The 24413-nt window shown below is 47.9% G+C and overlaps 1 protein-coding gene across 10 annotated transcripts in view; it reads right to left on the minus strand.

Annotated features, from left to right (window-relative positions):
* The window catches only part of MEF2D (myocyte enhancer factor 2D), a 177650-nt gene that overhangs the window by 42338 nt on the left and 110899 nt on the right, over nucleotides 1-24413 (minus strand). For 8 of the 10 annotated variants that reach the window (XM_032792119.2, XM_032792124.2, XM_032792122.2 and 5 more), the window contains 2 exons: nucleotides 20084-20287; nucleotides 465-602 (listed from right to left, as the gene is read on the minus strand). In XM_032792119.2, the coding sequence (XP_032648010.1) occupies nucleotides 465-602; nucleotides 20084-20287 (342 nt within the window). Of the gene's footprint in view, nucleotides 1-208; nucleotides 344-464; nucleotides 603-20083; nucleotides 20288-24413 lie in introns of all 10 variants that reach the window. The other 2 variants (XM_032792123.2, XM_032792121.2) reach the window with 1 other exon arrangement.

Raw genomic sequence — 24413 nt, forward strand, 5'->3', positions numbered from 1 at the left:
GGCGTCACCGAGGCCTGTTTCTAACCATTAGACCATGCTGCCTCCCAGACGTTCCCTAGTCCTGGGCTTGCTACGCCCTATGGGAGCAAACGAACAAGGCAGCGCAAGGCTCCGTAAGCAAAGCCATGCAAAGTCGTCACCCCCACCACTCTGCATTCTATGTTGCTAGGGGGTCCAGGGCAGGATGTGCAGGCCACCAGCTACTCACTGCGAGCCTGTAACTCTGCATCATTTTATCAAATTCCTCATCAATCTTTTTATATTTCTCCTCCGTCTGCGGGGTCAGTGCAAACACCTCGTCCCCTTCCGGGCTCTCGCATCCCCTGTGTTTCTTGTTCAGCGCCTGTTACGTTGAGAGGACGGGGGAGGTGGCGGGGACATGGGTAGGATTGGGAAGAAATCGAACAAAAGAAAAAAAGAAAAACATAATGAAGGATTTCTGCCCAGAGGGGCGCAGTACTTACACCGTATCGTTTGAAGAGGATATCCAGATCCTCGCTGGCTTTGCGGTATTTATCCTCCATCAGGGGGCTCTGGTCAATGGAGTCGTCCCCGTCGGGTTCCGGGCTGTCGCAACCATTAAAACCTTTCTTTCTTAATGTCTGAAAACACAACCAGGACAGGTTGAGATCTGGAGCAGGAGGGGTACGTTGGAGAAGGGAGAGCTGGCGGGGTGTTGGATGCAGGCGTGTGATGGATGGAAATGGCGGGAGCTTATTTAAAACGTTGTCGCTAGCTTCCCAGGAGAGCTGGTTCGGAAATGGGGCCAGGGGGAGGGGGAGGGCAATGTAGCTGAAATATGGGGGAAATTTACTCAAAATTTGGGGAACATATCAATATTTCAAAAACCAAATGAGTAAAAACATCCACAAAATGTAAAGGGGCCAAAAATTGTTCCCTAATTTAAAATATTTGAAGAAAATGAATAATTTCAAAAACGTTGGAAAAACAATCTTCAAAACGTTAAAAAAACTGGGTGGGGTAATTGTTAAAATTTCAATTTCAATTTTTAAAATATCACCAAAAATGCAACCAGCTCTGCTTCCCAGTTCAAGAAAAAGCCTACAAGGCCGGATCCTCATCTACACCACGACTCCTCCACATTGCTTCAGTGGGATGGAGCTGCGGTAACAACACTGTGCCTATTAGAATAATTGTAGCTCTTCTGGTTCATCCTTTTCGGCTCAAAGCTCAGCTTCTCCACAGACTCGTTATATGATCATGAGCAAATCCCAGAGGCCTGGGTTCTTCTTTAAAGTGGGTGTAGATGTAATTTATTCCCATTTTAAGAGCCCTTTACGCTGCTGGAGTGGTGTAAGTGAGAATCAGGCTTGTAGTAGTTAATAGACAACGAGTCTTTGGAACTGAACTGAATAGAGTTTTATAAACTAATAGAAACACGTTAACCCATGGAACCCATGGAACTCACAACCACAAGAGACCACTGAGATTAGCAGGATTCAGAAAGATTAAATTACGGGCCTTACTCTCATTTGTAATAAGGATCTAACCCATAGGATCTGATTAGGATTGTGCCTCTATTTTGGAAGAGAACATGACCCTATGGCGGTGCAAGTTGGTGGAACTCCATTGACTTCAAAGGATCTATTTACGTCAGGACTGTATTTGGCCCTGTGCCAGCTCAGACACAAAACCTATTCTCCCACTATTATAATGATTTTTTGGGGAGGGAAGGGGTGAGAAGGGGAAAATCCTAATGATATTTACTCTCCTATTAAAATATTTCCTCTCCTATTAAAAGACAAAAATATTACTTGCCCCAAGCAAAATGGGTAGGTGGAATTCTGCAAGATGGTTTTAAACAGATGTAAGGGTTTGAGGCAATGTACAATGGAACATGCCAAGACCAACACAGCAGAACTGTATTAAAGAGGTAGGTTGTGCCTGCACCAAGAAATGATGTATACTTTGTATGGCAATGACCTTCTTTAACTTAAAAAATAAACAAGCACACATTTGGCATAAGCTGAGTTACAACTCGATTGAAATCAGGGGGTCGGATTCTGACTTCACTTACAGTGGTGTAAATACGAAGCAACACAACTGCAGAGAAGTGGAGTCACTCTGGATTCACACTGAGGTGAGATCAGAATCTGTCCCAGTTTGCTTAGCAGCTCTCTAGTTCTGTTTACCTGGCTTTGTTATTGTCCTACCTGTTATTTATCAAATGTCCCTGGGCACCTCACAAAACAAGGAAAGACCTGATTCTGTGCCAACCTGGCCTTTGGGGCATTCAAAATCTGGACCCAAATGACCCAGTTAGAGCCGATCTCCAAGAAGAACGTTGCACCCAAAGGAAATGCAGATATGAGCTAACCTGACCAAGCTCGGATCTTTGCAGTGTTTGAAATCTGGAGCTGAATTTTGCGGCTCGGGCACCTTGAGCTGATTGTCATTTATACTAAAGGTCTTTTTACACTACTCTGCTTGTGTAAAGGGCCCTGAAAATGGGATGTATGACCAGGCAAGAGCAGCTGCAGGCCTGAGTTACACTTAAAAGTGTTACCGATAAAACAATTTCAGTGAAGAGGGTGATTTATTTGACTCAGATAGATACAAGTAAAGGCCCTAGTGTGAACAGTTCTACTGCAGTAAAGGTGACTTAGATCTGGTCTACATTTCAAATTTAGATCAACATAGCTACACTGCTCAGGGCACCCAACCACCGTACCTGTGCCAATCTAGTTCCCAGTGTAGATGCAGCTACGTCAAAGGAAGAGAGGTTCTATCAACCCCTTCCATGGGTGCAGGCTGTGTCTACACTATGGAGCTGTGGCTATGCCATTAGAGTCCCTATCGTGTAGACCAGTGGTTCTCAAACCAGGACCATCATTTCTTCAGGGAAAGCCCCTGGCAGGCCGGGCCGGTTTGTTTACCAGCCACGTCTGCACGTTCAGCTGATCGTGGCTCCCACTGGCCACAGTTTGCTGCTCCAGGCCAATGAGGGCTGCAGGAAGCAGCGTGGGCCAAGGGACGTGCTGGGCACCCTTCCTGCAGCCCTCATTGGCCTGGAGTGGTGAACCGCGGCCAGTGGGAGCCGCGATCGGCCGAACCTGCGGAAGCAGCAGGTAAGCAAACCAGCCTGGCCCGCCAGGGGCTTTCCCTGAACAAGCGGCGGCCCTAGTTTGAGAACCACTGGTGTGGACAAAGCCATACCTATTGTGACGTAGCTTGGCCGGTATAATCTCTATAGAGTAGGCATATAGCTATACCAGTATAAACACCTTTGTGCCAATATAATGGCAGCCACACTAGGAGGATTGTATCACTTTAACTACACCGGTTTCGGTTTCATTTACACTATAGACTTCTGCCAGCACAGTGATGGCTGTCAGGGCTGTGAAGAGGCATGATCCCTGTGCAGTATAGTTAGATTGACCTAACTTCCTGTGTAGACATGAAAAAATTCTTCCCTCGACCTAGCTACTGCCTCTCGGAGAGATGGAGTGACTGCATTGACAGGAAAACCCCTTCCACTGATGTAGGAAGCATCCACACTACAACGCTACAGCTGCAGTGCCAGAGGTATGACTTTGTGGTGTAGAGATAACCTCGGTTATACTGGTAAAGATGTGCTTTTACTAGTTGAGCTTGTTCATTTTGGGGAGGGGGGAGTTAACAAGCTATGCCAATAGAATTTAACTTTGCAGATATAAGCTGCTTCCATACTAGGACCACTTTGCTGGTGCACTGTGCCGGTAAAACACTCCTAGTGTAAACATGACCTAAAACTATCTAGTGTGGACAAACCCTTAGCAGGGGAGAGAATGCAGGCCAAGGAGTCTGTAGCAGAGCCAGGAACTGAATCTGGAGTTTGACTGCAGCTCCTTAACTGCAAGACCATCTTTGTACTCTTAAGGAAGTCCCATTAATTGGAAACAGGCATTTCATGTGTAGGCTGTGCATGGCGTACAGCAAGAATCATTCGGAGAGTTTGGACAAAAAGTTCCTGTCTCGTGTTCAGTAGCCAATTTGCAGATTGCATTACACACGCACATGTAATCATTTTATTTTCAAAATACCAGAAGCAATTAGGCATTATTATGGAACTAGCACTTGCCAGTTTTTTGGTTTTTTTTTAAAAGTCAAAGCAACATATAATTTCCTGGAAGTCTTGATCTCTTTTCATGCCAAACTTGAAAGAGAAAAAAAATGCCTTGACAATTCTCCTCTCGTCTTCCCAAACACAGATAAACATATCTGCTTCTAAGCCAAATTTTATCTCAAAAAGGTGCCTTACCTACACGGTGAGCACTGGGAAATATGGGTTTATAATGGAATTGATGCAGCGACGGTGGATGTATCTCTCACTTAAGATTCTAAAGTCCTTGGGGCAGGGACTGGCTTTTTGTTCTGTGTCTGTACAGGACCTAACACTTTGGGGTTCTGGTCCATTTCTGGAGCTCAGAAGTGCTACTGCAAGAAATTGCTAAAGTGCTTTGAGATCTACTGATGAAAAGGTGTTATATAAGAGCTAGGGCTTACCATTATTTAATAATAGGATGTAACATTTCCTTTTATTGTTTATAGCTGGTCAAAATAATGGGAAAACCAATTTTCTGACACATTTTGAAGCTGCTTCTGTTTTATAGCATTTGAAATGCACCCATTTCCCTTCTGCTTTTTCACCAATTTTATTTTTTTTAAAAGCAACATTTGTTCCCAATGTTTTAATTGAAATCATTTTCAAAACTGTTTGGGTTTTCAAGGAAGCAAAGCATTCTGCTAACAATTTCAATTATAAAATGTGATGGAAAATTTGGCAAAAAAAACAAACCCAGAAATTTTGAGTAATACATTTCTCACGGCAAGATACATTGCCAAAAACTGCACGCACGCACACACACACGCACAAACGCACGCACACACACACGCACACGCACACCTTCTTCTGTGCATAAAAATTTCAATCATCTCTAATAATCCCTTGGCTGAATGAAAGTGAACTCAGTTTCCTTGCTAACTTATTTCAAATCATAGGGGGCATGCTGGTTTGTTACTGTAGGGTGATCCATGAGCCTGGAGTGCATCAACTAGTTAATTATTACACAAGTGCAGGAATTGTGCACCAGGGCTTGTCGCTGTGTGTTGTTGCCTGTTCCATTCTGCTTTTATACAGTGCTCATTACCATAGTATCTAGCTTGTTACAGATGGCACATGAATGGAGGGCTGCCTATTGCCTGGTTGCCATCAGTTTTATAATATTTAATTATTACATTATTATTATTTTGAAAATTAAAGGGCTGTAAAATACTTTCTTCCCTCTTTCCCACAATGTAAACACATACAACACACGCACACACTAACACACGCTGTCATTTGCAAAATGTAACACATTTTGCAGCGCTCGTATGATCTTGTGTTGCCCGAGCTACACCTTTGCAAGACAGGAGAAGGCTCCTCAGTTTGGGCTCAACAACAATATTAAAAACAGAGACAGGGCCTGAAGTCTGAGGCGTGGGAGCGAACTCAAGAAAGCGAGTCAGGTTTCAGGAGGGAGCTAGTTTGATGTGACGTCTAGTGGCTCTGGAGTGCAACCTGATATCCAGGCTGGGCCTCTCTGCACGTTCAATGAAGATCTCTTTCCTACAACTCTAACAGCCTGCTGCATCAGTTATTGCTCGTGAAACTGGGCCTGGCATAAGCTTCAGATCCCAATGCCTCGGCCTTAGGGTTGTCAACATTTGGTTGGATGAATTCCTGGAGGTTTCATCACATGACATTATCTTTAATTCCTGGAGACCCCAGGACAATCCTGGATGGTTGGCAGCCCTACTCGGCATTGCTGAGCATACCAAAACCCAAAGCTCCCAAATCCAAATGGCCCAGTACTGCTGGGATAGGACTCAACCAGTGACTGGGATCCTAATTTCACAGCTGTTAACATCGGTGTTACTCCATTCAGAATCTCAACTTAACTCTGTTGTAAGACGCGACACCGGGCTAGATGGACCATTGGTCTGACCCAGCATGGCCCGTCTTATGTTGTTAGAAAACCAGGTTTGGTGAGGACCTTGTTTTTACACCGTATCTACAAGACAATATCTCCAATCGCATGTGCTCGTGCCGGACGCCGCTCCCACGAGAACAGTGCCTCTTACTGAGCCGCTCACCCTGCTTCCTGAAGCACCAGCCCTCCCCAGCCCCGCACTGGCGCATTTGCGTCAGCACTGACTCAGAGAGGACAGCACCGTCTACTGAGCCTCCCACGCCGTTCCCTGCAGCACAGCACCCCCTAGAACAGCGCAGGACCAGGGCTCAGGACTGATTCAGAGGGAAGAGCTGTGCCTGTTTGAGTTACTCACACCAATGAAAGCTGAACAACTTCATACCGTTTTACTGGTTGCAAAATGAAGCAATCAGGTCTCCAACACAACACTCCTGATTCTCTGACACAGAGATGGCTGGAAATGCTGCTCAACAAAGAAAGCCCCTTCAAGGCATCTGCTTACCCAATTTAGCAGCTTCAGATGCAATCTGGCCTCTAACAATTCAGTGCATCTACTGCATCTATACTGCAGCACACCTGTATATACATGGGCTGATACACCTGGAACAGGTAAATATACAAGGTACATGCAACAGGGAGTCTATGTCTAGACCTGAGTTCTAAGCCTTGCTCTGCAACATCACTCTCCTTTTCTCTTTCCTGTCCCACCTTGTGTCTGTCTTGTCTATTTACAATGTAAGATCTTTGGGGCAGGGACTGTCTCTAAGGGCTTGTTTACATACGGATTTCCACTGGTTTAGCTTGAGGCATGGTGTTAAATTGGTATAAAAGGCTGCTCTTCTTCCAGATTACACCGGGTTTATTTGGGTTTAGTTTAGAGTTAAAATTAAGTCAAAAAAGATCAGATGAAACAAACTACTCTTGAAGCAAAATAAAAGCCTCCACAAAGGGTTTACACCAGTTTAACTAAATCAGTTTAAGAGCTTGTCTACACTTGAAAATTATTTCAGATTAAGAATGAGTGTGAATTTAAAGTGCATAAACTGTTCCAGAATAACTCCACATACGGACACCCTTATTCCAGAAGAAGAGTGTGTTCCGGAATACCTATTGCAAAAGGGCTATTCTGCAATAGCTATGCTGGTTAATTTCTGCATGTAGACAAACTAGTAAACTGATGCAAATCTGCGTGCAGACAACCCCTCACGATGTGTGTGTACAGAGCCATCCATACAGCCATTCTTATGTTCTTAAGCCCCAGTCCTGCAATAAAATCTGGGAGGGCCGTTCCATGCAACCATACAGACTCTACTTGGGCCCTCAAAGGTACAGCGGTCTTCCCACTTGGGAGGTTGTTGCGGGATTGGAAGCCATCAAAGAATGCCCTCCCCAGCAGAATCCATCCCAGGTTTCACTTCCAGCTCAGTACAGGCTAAGCCCGGACTTTGGGTGTATAGCCAGGGCAGATACCCATGCAGACCAGACAGGATCAATGAAGCTCAGCGTTTATGCCCCTCACTCGCTGTGCTTTGGTTTACGGAGAACCCAGCAAGTGAGGACACACGGGAACAATCAGGGATTCTGGGTCAGAGCCTCGGGCACTGCAAGTCACCACAGTGCTGAGGGCCGGTTTACACCCACTGAGGATCAGGCCCCAGATATCGGCATTCAGGTCTGAGCCAGGGCAAGGGCTAAACTCTTGGTTTCTCGGGGGTTTATCTGAAGGCCTTTGTCTGGGCCGGGGTGGAGGGTCTGCCAGGGTGTGTATGTCAGAGACTCCCACTGGGAAGTGGTGCGAAAGGGCAGGTTTAAAGGTCACGATGAAGGAGCCCAGTGGTTTTCTGCCTGGAGAGAGAAGCAAGCCAGCTGGTAAGGCCACCAGCACAGGAAAGGCTAAAAATAAACCCAGCTCCAACAACAATCGCTCTTCTCAGCAGCTGCACTAGGCACACTGGTTCGCTTGGCGACCCCAATCACAAACGGAGGTGACTTCCCAATGCAGATGGAATGCGGCAGCTCTTTGGAAAGAGCCTGGTACCGGCAGAACCCTAGCTACACCCAGCACAGCTGTGTGGGTGGCCTGACGGAGAGAGATGGCTTGGATGGGTTCAAAACCACACCCAAGGATTGGCCAAGACCTCCGGTTTCCCCCTCTCCCCCCTACCCCCCGCACACACCTTGTAAAAGAACCAAGCGATCGAGTTTTAACAAAGTAAATGACTTCCACTGTATTTTTCTTTAGAACTGGTAAAAAAAAAATCTAAATTGTTTTTGGCTTGGTTTGGTTTTTGGTGGAAAAAACTCATCCTTGTTTGGGAATCGGAATTTTTCCCAAAATTTTCCATTTTCCCAGCAATGACGAATTTAGTTGTTTTCTCTGGTTTTCGTTCTAACCTTTCTCCTCACTCCTCTCCCTTTTTGGTGGTGAAATGGGAAGCAAACAACAAAAATGGGAGTTGGGAGTAGAAAAGAGGGGGGGAAACCTGCTCCAAAGCAAAATTTTTCACAAAGCATTTCAAATAACAATAATCCCCTACCTCTTATCTAGGGCTGGTCATCAGTAGGTCTCAGAGTGCTTTACAAAGGAGAGCAGTAGCATTATCCCTGTTTTACAGATGGGGAAACTGAGGAACAGAGACATGAATTGACTCGTCCAGGCCGGTGGCTGAGCCGAGCGGGGTTTTCACAATCAGCAGCGACTATAGTTCTCTCCCAACTTATATCTCCCTGTCCCATTGCACTGAAATCTCTAGCAAGAAAACGCTTGGGGGAAGGGCTGGCAGGTGGCTTCCTTTGGCGATGAGGTTAAATTAATTGCCTCCCATGTGAGTGGGTGAAATGGAAGATCAAAGAAGGCTCTAGGTAACTTTCAAAGAGCTGAATGCAACCCTGATTGGCATTTCCCATAATGAATACTTGGGTTGAATCCTTTCAACTACCCCAGCTCTGCCCCAACCAGCATATATTTTGCCGTCTGGATATAGAACAAAGCTGCAGATGGGAGTGCAAAGGGAGAACAATGTTCAGACAAAATCTCCTTTAAGTCTGTCCTCAAAGACGTTCTGTGGGAGTGCTTACAAGCCTCTCCAGCAAAAGGGACATAGGGTCCCAACCAAAGCCCACTGAAGTCAATGGATATCCTCCCACACTGACTTCAAAGCGCTTCGGATCAGGGCCTGTGTGACTGGCATACCTAACACGATATGGCGCTGCAAATTTAGGGTTGAAACGACAGATCTAGGGCTCCTGTAAGATCATTAAAAGTGGGGTCTATCTTGGGCTGGGCCAGGTATTACCTACCAACCAGGGCTGGCTGAAAATGTCCATCAAAACAGAGATTCAGAGGCAAATTGGGGGTTTCAACTAAATGCCATTTTTCATTAAAAGTGTCTTTAGCTCTTCAGCAGATCTTGGTTTTTCACAAGGTTCTGCCAGAGGAGGAAAAACAGGCCCTTCCTGTTCGAATAGCTGCCTGCTGAATTTGATGGACACGCCACACGTGGCAGGTACAGAGCTTAGCACGCCTGGATTCGGTGTAAAAACAGCAAATACCTTTGGCCAACTGGGGAACATTCCACCCTCACAAGTGGGCTGTCTCTGGGGAAGGGGTGTTGGCTGGTACTGAGAACAGGTGATTTTACAGAAAGTACCATACTCCATTAATTGTAAAGTACATGCAGTCAAGGGAGCTGCACCAGTTTACACCAGCTGAGGATCTAGCCCGAGGTTCCCCACGAAACTAGTTCTCACACCCCATTGCTGGCCAGCACTGCGTTTACCAGCAGCCAGCCGCCGCTAATCACGGCTCCTTAGCAGGGCTGGTCCAAATGTTTTAAATTGTGACATTTCAAGGACATATTTTTCATCAAAATGTCAACACAGAATATGGAGTTGGGGGAAATTCAGCTCTACTTCTGGAAACACCAAACCCAAACCCCCAAACCTCTCCTTGGCCATTTTTAAAGCAGCTCTTGATGTTATTTTTTTTTTATTCCAGTAGCACCCACAACCAAGATTCGGACCCCCGTTGTCCTGAGCTCTGTGTTAACACAGGATGAGAGCCCTGCAGTGCTTACAGGATGGGAGGGGAAACTGAGGCACAGAGAGTAAGGCATTTGCCCAAGGTCACACAGCAGGTCCGAGGCAGAGCTGGGACTAGACCCCAAGTCTGCTGACTCCCAGCTCAGTCCAGTGTTGTATGCATTGTACCACACCACCTCCCATTTCGCTCTACTGGCTGATTACACACACATTAGCCTCCTAACTGATTAAATGATCATACACTGCTCTCCCAGCCCTCCTCTGCTGACTCTCATCTTAGACTGAGCATTCTGGGGCAGGGAATCCATCTGCAGTGGGGAAGCACAGTGCACTTCTGTGGCAGACAACAACGCCATGTGTCACGTAGGCTGCAGATTCTTCAGCACTTGCTAATCTCCATCACGGCCCTTTCTGGCCTCCGGCAGCTTGTTCGGAGGAGGAGGAGGAGGGAGGAGACCACTGTTTGTTCAAGAGCAAGGCTGGTTCTTTCCAGGCTCGGATGACACTGCTCTGATGGATGGAAAGTGCCACCAGCTGGAGCAGACACAGCACTAATGGTGGGCCATATGTTCCGAGTGAGGCTTCGGCCTCTGGATCTCAGAGCTCCGAACTGCATTCAAAGGACAAAAGGCCAAACCCAGGTCCCATTTGATCAACCGCCAGAGCAGTCAGAAGAGCAAAAGTGGGTCACAAACGGATTTAAGACAAATATTTTCACTTTTTAGTTCCCTCGAAAAATTGGAACGTTTTCAAACAGAAGAAAAAAACATTCCGTCCATTCAAAAATGTTAGTGGAAAAGAATTCCCAGTTTTCAACCAGTCTTAGTTCTGTCGATACGAACATAAGAACGGCAGCCAGACTGGGTCAGATCAAAGGTCCATCTAGCCCAGTATCCTGTCTTCCGACAGTGGCCAGTGCCAGGTACCCCAGAGGGAATGAACAGAACAGGGAATCATCAAGTGATTCATCCCCTGTCACCCATTCCCAGCTTCTGGCAAACAGAGGCTAGGGACACCATCCCTGCCCATCCTGGCTGATGAGCTGTCACTGCTATGTCCTTCAGTTTGTCCCTTCAGTGTGACCTGCCACAGATGCCCTTCCCTTTGGCAGATGGCAGCTCTCTTATTTTATACCCAGGAAGAGATTCCCAGCCTGCTTTGCTTTTAAAGCGACAGCACTCTAATTCAAGAGCCAGCGGGAAATTCAGGGAATCTGAGTGCAAAGGATGCTCACTCAGCATGGGGTCAACTTCCTTTAAAGGCTGTAATCGAAACAACCCCAGATGCTGGAAAAGTTTTGATCTTGATCAGAACTTGCCATCTTCACCCTTGTATGCCAGATTTGCCATCTCCTGCAACGTGCGTTGTCATTTAAAACCGGCGTAAAGAGCCGCCATTGGCAGCAATGTGGATGTGTGAAAATGACAGCACAAGCGTGCCCTGAAGGGAGAAAAACCAGGCCCCAGATAGGACTGCTGAATGCGAGAAGGGAAGGGAAGAGAAGAACGCTGCGTGTCTTTAAATGGACTCTGAGCGTCCAGTCCCCTGTCAGCCCTGCTCCCGTCCAAGTCGCTTACCAGAAACCAGCACATCAGCCAGGCTGTGAGGAAATGAGAAGCGACAGCAAGGAGCAAAGCCGGCGTGATCTCAACTTTAACCATCATGTGGTTGCCAGCGTGCCTGTCTCGGAGACTCATCTGTCCCTCACCCAATTAAGGAAACCCCCCTTTGCACTAGGAGAAATTTTCCTCAGACTTAAAAGCTTGGAACAGCCAGAACTTTGCCAAGGCCAGAAGGAGCCATGGGGGCCATGCAGCTGACAGACGCTGCCATTTCAATAACGCTTGCAACATTTCTCTGCAGGGCATTTCATCCAGGAGACTGGCCCTAAATGGCTGCTGGGGTTAAACTGGGCCAGATCTAGCCCTCTCCAGACTGTGTGATTCATGCCTCACTCTCTCCTGCTCTCGTGCAGTATTACTTACTTCAAGGATTCAAATATCATGATACAGGTTCCCCAAACTCTTGAGATTGGCTTTAAAATCATGAGACTGGCTTCAACGTTCTATGTTTGTTTCTTTGTGTTTATTTTCCGTCAGATTTCTGTGCCTTCGAGTGCCTTGTTCTCAAGCATTTCTCCACAGCTAGGACTTGTTTTTAAAAATATGAAAATTGAGATTCTCAATCATCACAGGATTCCAGGAGCTGGGGCTTCAAGGGAACCACGTGCAAGACTCATGACAACATCATTAGCTGGCAGCGCCTTATCAGTGTTTGGAAACCTTTGAAAACTAAGCACCAGCCTCCTCTCCTTGTCTCAGTCAGGAAAATGAACTGATCGGCCCCATCAAAATCCTAACATGTGCTGATAGCAGCCTGCACAGCTTCCTTTTTACACCTGCCACCCCCCTCTCTCATTTTGAGAAATGGTGGTGGACAACTCCATAATAGGACACTTCTCCTTTCTTCCATGATTTGATGATCTGTGAAACAGTTCTCGTTGCTGACACTCCATGCATGATCGTTACCATCTGAGTCAGCGCCCATTGAACGGGACAGCATCTATTTCAGGCTCTCTACAAATGATAATAATCCCAAGCTCTCATCTAGCAATTTTCATCAATAGATCGCCAAGCATTTCACATGGGAGGTCAGCATCATTATCCCCACTTTACAGAGGGTGCAGCTCTGATAGACAACAGCCTGTTTCTTTAAGTGCTTTTGTGAAGATAGCTCAAGGGTTAGGACTGCAAAGCTGGCAACCCCCAGGGTCTAGCAAGGGACGTTTATTCTTTATAAGCCTTCTGTTTGCCCTGCGCTCAGCAAGGAGACCCGGACATTACTTCTTGCTCCCTTCCATCATCAAAGAAAAGAAAAGGTGCTTCGCTCTCTGTGAATTACCCCTGGAGAGCACAGAGCCGCTCGCCATCCTTTCCGGCTTGTGCAACCAAGATACTGGCAATCTAGTTCCAGAGCCATCTGGCTGCTGGCATTTACATGCAGGAAAAAAGAGGACGGGGCTTGTCACTGCAAACCATACGACAAGTCAAGGCAACGTCTTGTGTCTACAACATACCAAATGGCGGGGAAAAGTGGGGGTCGAATTTGCAGTTACTCTACCCCAGACCCTCAAAGGTATTTAGGCACCTAACTCCCACTAATTTCAGCATCTGGGCCTGTGTTCCTGCACTCATGTCTGGGATAAAAAGAGGCCAGTTTTAAACCATCTTTGTGCCCCTCATCCTTTAGGGCCCTGCCTGGCCCCCCAGGTAAGTTAGAGCAGCTTTTTGGTCTCTCTGCCCCACAAGTATGCGCACACATGAAATCACACACCTACGCTCAAGCTCACATTCTTACACACACAACACGTGATCACCTGCACTCACATGGCCATGCTCACACATGGATATACCCACTACACACATGTTCGTTCACACACACATATCGGTGTATACACACTCGCATTAAAACTGAAACACTCATATTTACATTCACACACACACACACACACGCTCACATTCACACACTCGTGTACATTCACACACACACATTCACACTTGGCTGATTCACAGCACCCTTCCTGCAGCAGATACAAGGCTAAATTGACACCTCTCCAGCTAACACCAACCCTCCATGCTTCCCCAGCCAGCAGCTTGTCTCCTTGCACAGAACAAACAGCTGTCCTCCCTCCTCAGAGACCAATGCCATCACCTCCTCCTGGCTCCCACCCTGTGCATCCCAATCTGTCTGCAGACCAGATTCTCTACCCCTGAGACTGCTCGCTAAAAGTGCTTACCAAGGATTCATTAATGCAGATCAGAGCCGATGCTCCATCCGAGGCTAAAGATACATGGGCCAAAAGAAAGAGGCAGGAAAGCAATTCCATTCGGGATGGAGCTTTGCATCTGAGGACAAGGTCACATTTAATGCAAAGGAGACCTCTCTGATAGGGTGGCAGCAGTGTCAATGATACTACGAGATATTGTATCCAGAAGCGGCATAAATATCTCTTAGAGGCACCAACTGAAATCAGGGCCCCATTGTGCTGGGCACTGCATGCAGCCAGAGAAAGTCCCTGCCTCGAAGATCAGACAAGCTAAATGCACAAGACAAAGGAGGGGAGGGGGTACAGAGAGGGCAAAGTGACTTGCCCAAAGTCACCCAGCAGGCCAGTGGCATGGCTGTGAATAGAACTCAGGTCTCCCTGTCCAACACACTAACCACTGAGCTATGTTGTCTCTTCTGAACGGGAGGTGAGGAATCCCCATTGGCTTGAATTTGCAGGGGAGGGAAGGAAGCAGTGTAGAGAGCCCAACGACACATCCTCAAATCAGGGGTCCCGATCCCTCAGCTGGTGCAAACTGGTGGAACTCCCTTGCAATCAGGTTACAGCAGTTTAGCCTTTGGCTCGCAACATCTGCAAGCGAAAGGTCCCTAGGGGTGCTGCGAGCCAGTGCCTGAAATTAAAGAAACAAGGCACTTGCTGCTTCTATGTGAGGATGAGCTGTCTAATCCCTTCTCGAGAGGAAACACCTTAACAGAGATTTATATCAGGGCTTGTCTCGCCAGCAAAGCAAAAAAACAATCAGCTTAGGCAGCAAATTAAAAACTCTCTGTCCTCGGGGCTCCAAAGGAGACTCCGTGTTTCGTGCATGCTGGAAGCTGCCGTCATACGATGAACCTCGTTAAGATGCTGTTCAGGGTGGAGGGCAGCAGACAGTGAATTACACCAGGCAGCCCAAAGCAGCTTCCAAACCACAACAAGGACCCTGGTGCGATTTCTGGCTGTTATGGCCTAGGAAGGGTCAATGGAACCTGCTCCCCTGAGCCAGATCCTCAGCTGGAGCAAATAAGCGTAGATCGCTGGCTTCAGTGGGAGTTGGCTCCAGCTCCTAAAGAAGCAACTTCCTGTCACTCAGCGCTTGGATTGTGGCTAAGGGAAAGGGAGCACATCTGAAGTACCTCTGTGTGCTGGCTATCCTTGGCTGCCTGAACAGCCTTTTCGGGCTGGGGGAAGATGGGAAAAACTTAGAGCAGCCTCAAGGCTGCTCTAAGTTGTGCCAGGGAAGCAGTCTGGGGTAGGAAGGATTATAAAGAAGATTTAAAAGCCCATCCATACGGGGTCTTCCTCTGCTGGGTGGCTGGGCAGGGGAGAATCCAGTGCTAAGTGGCCTCACTGGCAGATTGCAGAGCCCAGAACATTCAGTTTTCTTGCACATCAACTCGTATTTTTCCTCTCCTGATGCATTTTTTCTTATTTCAATTTTGGATGCGGATCCATCTATTTATTTGATGCAAACAAAGCATTCCCCCGAGTGCCAAGGCCTGACTACGAAACTTGCTCGATTTCAAGTGTTTGGATCTTGGACCATAAGGAGAGGAGAACGCTGCCCAAAATGTTTATGATATTTTTAGGCCAAGACAAATCTGTTGAATGGTGCGAGCTACGCAGAACTAGCACCATGGAGAAGGCTGGTAAGGATGTTTTTATAGACTGCAAAGAAGGAAATTCACACAGCTCCACTCATGTGGGAGCAAATGGCTGCATCTCTGGGGTGGGGGCAGTTATTCTGCCCAGGCAAGGGAGTTGATTCTGAACTCACTGGCACCAGGGTAATTCCACCGACTTGAGTCACAGAGGATTTACCCCAGTGCCAATGAGAGCAGTATCAGAGCCGCTGTGGCCTCACTCGGCATCTTGTAGGGTCATCTATATCAGCGTGAAGTGGGGGTGAAACCCCATCAGATCAGGAGGGCATAATTTTTCACTGACTTTGCAGTGGTGTAGATACAGCTACCCAAGGGACAAGGTTCTCATTTACACCCATTCACACCGATCCGACGGGTAGTGTAGACGTACCCTAAGCTATACTGGGACAATACTATACCCATATAACCGCACCCACACTAAGGATTGTACTGTATAACGGTAAAAGATCACATCCCCAACTGCCATAGTTATACCAGTACAAAAACTGTGAGAGAGACCACGTCTACATTACAGACTTCTGTTGGCATAGCTGCATCAGTCGGGGGGGAGGAGGGTGGGATCTCTGACCGACAGAGTTGTGCTGGCACAAGATGAAGTTATAATGACAACACTGTTTAGCTTGCTTCGCTTGTAGGGGAGTGGCTTTACTATGCGGGTACAGAGCACGGCTTTGCCAGTACAGCTGCGTCCACTCTAGGAGCGCTTTGCCGCTCAAGTAGACTGGTACTACAATACCGGTAAAGTGCTCCTAATGTAGACATAGCCTAACTGAGAATCAGGCTCCAGGATTTTATCAGCTGAACAAAGAGGTGGAAGGCTTCTTAGTTCAAAGCCTGCTCTCCAAAAAAAAACAAAAAAACAATCAAGCATGTATTTGAAAGAAAAGAAAAGAAAAGAAAAGAAAAGAAAAGAAGCAAGATTTGAGAAGGTTCCAGTTAGCCCCACCGCCCCCATGAAATCAAAGCCTCAGAGATGAGGGAGTCTGCCAGATCGCACCACAAGGATTTAAAAGCAGACGTGACATGGCCAGAACAGCAGTGGGGAGATTATTTCTCTAGCAGCGCTTTGAAGAGGTTAAACCTTGCTGCTGCGTGAGGTCCAAGCACCATCGTTCTGCCTGTGCAGTGGTTGCGCTGATCCTTTGCATCTATGCCATCTCCAGCAGATAAACTGAATGACTAGAGGCTCTGTGCGCTCTGTGTGTGTTAATTTACGTCCGCCTGTAATGGCAATAATTACCCAGCCAACCCATTCATTTGTCTAAATTTGCTCGGACGTAGAGGGAGTTGCCCACATGCAGCTTCTTCATGGAAAGTGACAAACGCGCGGCTCTAATCAGAGCTCTCTCGGCTCTCGGGAACATGGCGCACGTCTCGCTGATCCTTTCGTGCTTGCAAATTCGCTGCTGGTGGGAAGGGAGCTGGATTGACAGCTGAGAGGTGGAGATGCTCCAACGCAAAACGGTTCTCAGTGTTGCCTGCGGCAATGCAAGTTCTGCACAAACCCGGTCATCTTCACTGTGAAGTTAACTCAAGTTATAACCCCAAGGTTGCCCCTAACCCCGTCCACACACAAAACCCTATCACTCACGTGCAGTGATGCTATTCACTCGAGCTGTCTGGCCTGAGAGGGATGTATAGGCCAAAACCTGAGTGAGTGCAACTTATCAGCTGTTAAGACCATCACCCTGTAGTGTGGACACTAGGTAGCAGCACTCAAGTGCAGCCAGTCCTCCAATGCTTTCCCACAATTCCCCCTGTGCATCAGGAAAGGTTCTCCCACAATTCATTGGGAAAAAAATTATAGAGCAGCTCAGCTTCCTGCGGCGCTAAGGACCCCAGGATGTGTCCCCAGAAGTCCTAGCACCAGTGCCAGTGTGGACACAGCAACTTGAGGGTTATTGAACCAGGTGGCAGTTCTCACCCGAGCTCGGCTTACACAAGAGGAGTCACTTGAGTGTAGATCACTTGAGCTAACTCAGCAGTGAAAAATAACTCAGAAACGGCGTCTATTAAAACTCCAGTGAGCACAACTCAGCTGCCAACACAGTCACTCTAATGTGGACACAGGCTAGTGCTCAAACACACACTCACTCACGCCTGTTTTTTTTCAACACCCACAACCGGGTTCAGGTTTTTAAAAGAATCCAGCTTTAGAGCTGGCTGGGAAACGACTCTCTCCCGCTCCCCTCTCCCCAACCCCAGTGAAAATTTTTGACAAAAAATAACAAAAAACCTCTTTTTGTTGAAAATTTTCTGCCCTGAAATGTTAGAGTTGTGACCATTCTTTCCCCCGTTTTCAATGAAAACCCAAATATTTTCACTAAAAAAGAATGCACAAGAAATGCAGCCTTTAAAAAAAATCTGTTTATTTTTTGACAAAAATCCAAATATTTTTGTCAATAACTATCATTTTTGGGTAGAAAATTTTGTTTTTGATTAAAACTCCCATTTTTCGATGAGTTTTTCATTGAAAAAATGCGACAGCAGAATTGATTGCATTTTTTTCACTGAAAAGATTTCACTGAATCAAAACAAACAAGCAACCAACTCTGCTCAGCGTCCATCTAGGCATCGGAAGAAAAAGTCAGATTTGCAAAAGATTTCTGCACACAGCAGCTTCCATGGTGACGCCGATGGGTAAACTTCCAGAAGCGCCCACCACCCAACAGTTATCCGAAGTGCTAACCCCTTGTGCAAATCCTGCCACTTTTTCAGGTCCTTCAAATGGGTGTCGAACTCTTTGGAAAATCCAATCTCAAGGATGGATGCTGACCCCCTGGATTCTTCCAAAATTCTAGCCCAACTACTGTGCCTCATTCCTAATTCAGCTGGATCCTCATGAGGGCAGAGACGGGAGCTCAGTCTCTGTTGCCCGTATACTCCTTGGCCCCTGTGTTGAGAACACCCAGAAGGCAACTAATTTATGCAATGACTGATGTGGCTGAGGGGCCACTTGCCCACTGGAAACTGGACTGAGACCCACCAAGCAGCAACCAGACGTGTCCGAGTGTTTGTCCTGGATTGGATGTTAGCTGCTGGCCTAGAGGTGAAAGGTTCTGCTACTGATCCCCTACACCAATCCAGCCATCTCCCCCAGGCACCTATCACTCAATGTACAACACCGAATTCTATGAAAGACTCCCTGAGTGTGGCAAATCCATGCTCATTTCATGAAATGGGCCCCAGCAAAGCTTTCCTCCTCATGTAAATACCCCCATTGATATCATGGAGATTACACAGAGGAGCAGGGATTGTGTGCGGGTAGGGATCCTCGTTTCTATCATTCTCTTGATCCTATTTGCAATTTAGAGCTTTATCTCAAGGTCAAGATACCCTGCTCCCCGGCCTCCTTCCATCCAGAACCAAGAACCAGATCATCGAGTCTGAATGGCTGTGCAGCACAGGCCACGAAACACCGCCCACCACCCACACACCAAACCCAACAACCAAAATATCACAGCCCACAGGAGACTAGACTCGAACGAGCCACAGGCAGAGAACAGGAGGGACTGAGCTGCCCGAGGCCTCTGATTGAGACAGACCCAGATAATCCTGCACCCACACACTGCAGAGGAGGTGAAAAAAACCCAACAGTCCTGGCAATCTGACCTGGGGGAAAATTCCCTCCTGATCCCCCAGATGACGATCAGTTAGACCCTGAGCATGGGAGCAAGAACCAGCCAGCCAAGCACCCAAGAGAGAGAATTTCTCCCCCTCCAATGTCCCATCCCCAGCCGTGGCCACCCCTTATGCTCAGGGGAGGGGAGTAGTAAATACAAATATTTGCAGAGTGTCTACATTACTATTTTCCAATGGGGTTGGTTAACTTCAGTTAATTGGTACATAATTAGCTAGAGTGTCATACTGCCCCTCCTTATCATTCACGACCCATGAGTCAGGCCCAAGAAATCATGAGTCTGGCTTCAAAAATCAAGAGATTTGTAAAAGATAATAAATTTGGGCTTCTTTTTATTTGAAATCTGGTTTTGAGCCTTTACAGTTCACTCACGCCACATTTTCCAGCTTTTCCCCACAGGCAGGGCTAGAAACTTACTTTTTTTTTTTTTTTTAAAGAAAGCTTACATTTTCATGTCATCCCATGACTCCAGCAGCTGGTGCTTTAAGAGCAACACCACACAGTGCAAGACTACAGTACAACCACAAGAGTGGTAACACTGGAGTTACAGAACTGCCAGCCCTGAGCATTCCAAAATCATGAGTCGGGCCTAAGAAATCATGAGATTGGCTTTAAAATCAGGAGATGTTAAAGAAATAAATAAAGTTGGGGTCCTTTCACTCGCCTCCTCATTTCTGAATCTTTAGCAGCCACATTTCCCAGCTTTTCTCTGCAATCTCCACAGCTAGACACTTCCTTCTTTTTTTTAAGGAAAAGCTAAGATTCCCCCACTATCACATGCCTCCAGGAGCTGGGACTTTTAAGGGAGATACCAAACACGGCGAGCCTCGCCATTCTGGCGAACCTGTGGCGACTCCAGAGTTGGCAACCCTGGAGTTACAAACAGGGCCTCTGACTCTAGCCTCGTTGAGGGTGGGGAGAAGGGAAAGCAAGGTCTCACCTCGATGATGTCTGCGTTGGTCCGGCTCTCGTGCGGCTCGTTGTACTCGGTATACTTGAGCAGCACCTTGTCCATGTCCGTGCTGGCGTACTGGAACAGCTTGTTTGAGTGGTTGAAGATGATCAGGGCGATCTCACAGTCGCACAGGACGCTCAGCTCATAGGCTTTCTTCATCAAACCGAACTTCCGCTTGGTGAAGGTCACCTGCAGGGAGAAGGCAGGAGATTCATAGATCCTGCAGCCTGACCTGCTGCCTCACAAAGGCCGCCGAGCTCCATCCAGTTTCCCCTGGACTGAGCCCAGTGATTTGCGTTTGACTAACACATCTTGTCCAGAAAGGCATCCAATCTGGATCTGAGGGGAGGACTTTGGATCCATGTGGTTTATGTGGGTTATGGATCTCCTGACTGGGCCAGCCACGCTGCTAGCATGGATAGAAAGGGGAACACAGGGAAAAACACACACTATGGGCGGCTCCTGAGCGAGGTATTATGGGAGATTTAAAGGGCTATGCAGCCAGAGTGGTGGGAGCAGAAGACTCGGCCTCTTTATGCCTCGGTTTCCCCAACTGGACAATACTGAGCCTCCCCCTCCTCCTCTGGGCCCTTGCAGGGCCTAATCAATTCATATCTGCCGAGCGCTTCAGGATCCTCCCGAAGCGGATGCTACCAAAGTGCAAGGATGATGATCGCTGTTAGAAGTTACATATTGCAGAATCAAGGGAAAATACATTTTAGCAAAATCCCCAGCAGAGCCACCATCTGTCTGGCTTTTAAGACTGATTTTTGAGCAGGAGAGATCTCTTTGGCACGGGCTGCAGTAGCTCAAAGCGCACACTTCACTGGAAGCTGCAGAACTAAATCCAAGGGGGGCTGATTCTCAGTTCTGCTTACCCCACTCTGGCAGCATAAAGGGACCTAAGGCCAGAGTAAGTAAATGGGACTCGACATCATTGAGAATCAGGCCCAGAGGCTCCAATGGCAACAAGAACTGCAGACCCGATTCTCCGCTGCCCTGCGCCTTGCCCACTCATTTACATCAGTGCAAGTGGGTAAAGCTCACCAGGGGATGCCTCATCACACCAGCATGATAGGGTCTTATGGTGGGTATCATGGCCTCTTTTGTGTAATTATTTACTCTCATGCAAAGGGAGTGGGAAATGCTCCCAAATCCAAATGGTGGAGTTTTACACCCAATTCGCATGGGTGTAAACCACTGCACAAGGCACCGGGCGAACAGAATCAGGCCCGTAGGTTCTGTGATCCTGTCTCAAAGGCGTCGCAAATTCTGGGCCTGATTCTCCAGTGCCTCGAACCTCGTGTTGTCACTAGATATCAGAGCAAACGCGAGCGGGAAATGCTGCCCATTCTGATCCGGCAGCATTGCAAACTCACTTTGCACGACAGGTGTGAGTCCACAGTGCATCAAGCCCTCTTCCTTTGGCACCAAACTGACACCTCTCACTAGTGCGTGACACAGAGGTACCATCTAGAGCCCACTGCACATAACTCCCTGCCACTGTACTCTGCCTTCCCTTGACTCCAAATCAGCAGTGGTCATTGCCGGTCTTGTGTGCTTCTGGCACACAGATAGAGGGTTCTCTCACACGGCATCCCAGCTACTCCAAGGCCACAGCCAATGCTTTGTTCCCCTTTGCTTCATTAACCACTCACTGCTCCAGCCCTTATTAAATCCACCATAGCCACTAATTCACATGCTAAGGTGCAAGGCTGTCAGGAGTGCCCCAGTGCACTACTCTGTAGCCTCCCATGCTGCAGCAAAGAGAAGGGGTCACAGCATTGACCTCAATGGGTGGAGAGATAGAGAGACAGGCCGGCCATGGGGCTAGGGTGTCAGTTTGGGTATCAGGTACGTGGGTTCCATTCCTGCCTCTGTTACAGACTCCCTGGAATAGCGACTTCATCTTGCTGTGCCTTAATTCCCCATTAGTAAGAGGAGGATAAGGCTCCTTGTCTTCATCCTTTGTTTGTATTAAACTAACACACTCGTTCTATTATGCCTAAGGAGTTTAGGAACACGAGTCCCAAATCTCCCCATTGTGCTGTACATACATACCCAGAGTTCCCAAAGATCTTATCGGTCCAGAGGGAAAAAAGGAAGAAGGGGGCAAGTGAAGCACACAGCAGGGAAACCTTATGCTTTAGACAGAGTCTAACTAATAGGGTGGGTCTACACTACACACAAAGCCTGGGATCTGACTCAGGTTTGAGCCGAAACTCCACTTCCATCCACACGCACAGAGCAGTCTGACTCAGGTCAGCAAGCACTTAGGACCTGCGTCTTAGGACCGTGCCTGAGGTGTGGGTCAGAGCCCAAGTCCTACTGGGACTCGGGTCCAATCCCTATCATTTTGCAGTGTGGATGCAGCTCAAGCCTAAGTCAGAAGGCTGGCATAGAACAGTGTGGATGCGTTAGCAGGGCTGAAGCTGGTCGCTATCAGAGCCAGGATCCTCGAGAAGGTGGACCTCAGGTCCGATCCAGTCTGACAGTTCCTATGATTTGCCCTCCCAGTCACCCAGCCTGTTAATGGCAGAGCCGGTATGGAACCCAGGTCTTCCACCTCTACTGCCTTACCCACTGGGCCATTCGCCTGCCTCGCCAACTCAGGATGGAAGCTCTAGGGTAAGGACTGTCTCTTCCTGTCTACACTGAGAAATTAATTCAGATTAAGGTAGGGTGCGAGTTTAAAGTGGAATAGTTATTCCTGATTAACATCCTGTGTGAATGCTCTTCTTTTGGAATAAGAAGAGGTCCCTTATTCCAAAATAGCTTAATCTGCTTCCAAAATGGATTAAACTACGACACTTGGGAAGTGGATTAAACTAATTTGGAATAAGGAACTCTGATTCCTGACTTGAGTCTCCACTCAGGGAGTTAAGCAGGCAAAGTTAATCAGGAATAGCTACTCCAGAATAACTCCCAGTGTACACACACCTTTCCCTAACGTCACAGTCCTCCAATCTCAGTTGCAGAGGTAAGTACTAGGATATTACAAATCAATAAATAATAGTAGCTTCCCCCTTCTTTCCTCGGAGCACAGGAGGGGCAGTATGCACAATAGTAGCTTGACCCTTCTTTCCTCGGAGCACGGGAGGGGCAGTATGCACCCCTGTCCCTTTCTTCCTACAGGCACTGCTCTTTTCTCAGAGACGTACTGAGCATTTGGATACTTTAAACACACCAGGGTTGTCTCCTCTGGTGTCCCAACACATCAGATATACCACTGCATCCCCACTGTCCTAATGACCTTGTCCGAGAGTTTTTCCACATCATCTGTCAGATCTGGAGGGTCACTGCACTTGCGACCACTTCCTCCATCCTCCCCACCTGCCCCACCTCTAAATTAGCTGTCATTAGCAATGTCGACTGAAGAGACGCCCTTGGCTGGACGGATCCTCTGTTCCTTTTGCTCCTGACAAATGGGAGCATTGCCTGCCCTTATCTGCTGATAAGGCCACCTGATCCAGGGCAGGCTGCGTCTTATCGCTCTGTGCACTTCAGCAGAGGCCACGGCAAATGGAAACTGAAGAGCGCTCAGAGGATTGGCTTCTTATTGGATTGAAGAGCCTGTGAAAGGGAAGATTAAAAGGCTCGATTCTTCATCGCGCTGCAGGTCGTGCAGCCATTTGCCCCAGTGCAAAGCTGGGGTGTAAAACACCGCCATGCTGTGTGTGTCTATTTTGCACCCACTTTGCACTGGTGCAAATGGCTGCTGGACAACCAAGAACCAGATCTGTCAGAGAGCAAACTGCTTCCAGGCAGGCCCACAACATCCTGACATCAATCTCTCTCCCTGCCAGGCCTCCCAGCTAGGCTCACAAGAGATCAGACCCACATCCATGTAAGTTCACTCCCAAATCCCAGATTTCACTGCTGCAGCTAGGGCCGGCTTAAAGGCGATTCACCCCATTCTCCGGAATCAGGCCCCACGCCTAAGGGGACCCCGCTCCAGGAGTCTTCTGCGGCATTTCGGCGGCGGGGGGTTCTTTGGCGCCACGGAAAACCCGGAGCGGACCCACTCCCCTGCCGCCGAAGTGCCACTGAGTATTCCAGTCGAGCCCTGCGGGTCATAAAGCCAGCGCTGGCCGGAGCCTACGCGGGTCTGAGTTAGCCCCACCCTTTGCAGCTTCCTGCTGCTCTGTATAGGGGAATCAGCCAATACCCTGCTCAGCTGCGTGCCACCTTTGGGACTACAGTTGGCAGGCTTCCCCTGTTACAAGCAGGGCCACCTGGGGGTGGGGAGGGGGCAAGTGGGGCAATTTGCCCCAGACCCAGCAGGGGCCCCCACGAGAATACAGTATTCTATAGT

The sequence above is a fragment of the Chelonoidis abingdonii genome, chromosome 11 (genome assembly GCF_003597395.2).
Source record: "Chelonoidis abingdonii isolate Lonesome George chromosome 11, CheloAbing_2.0, whole genome shotgun sequence".
NCBI classification, from domain to species: Eukaryota; Metazoa; Chordata; order Testudines; family Testudinidae; genus Chelonoidis; species Chelonoidis abingdonii.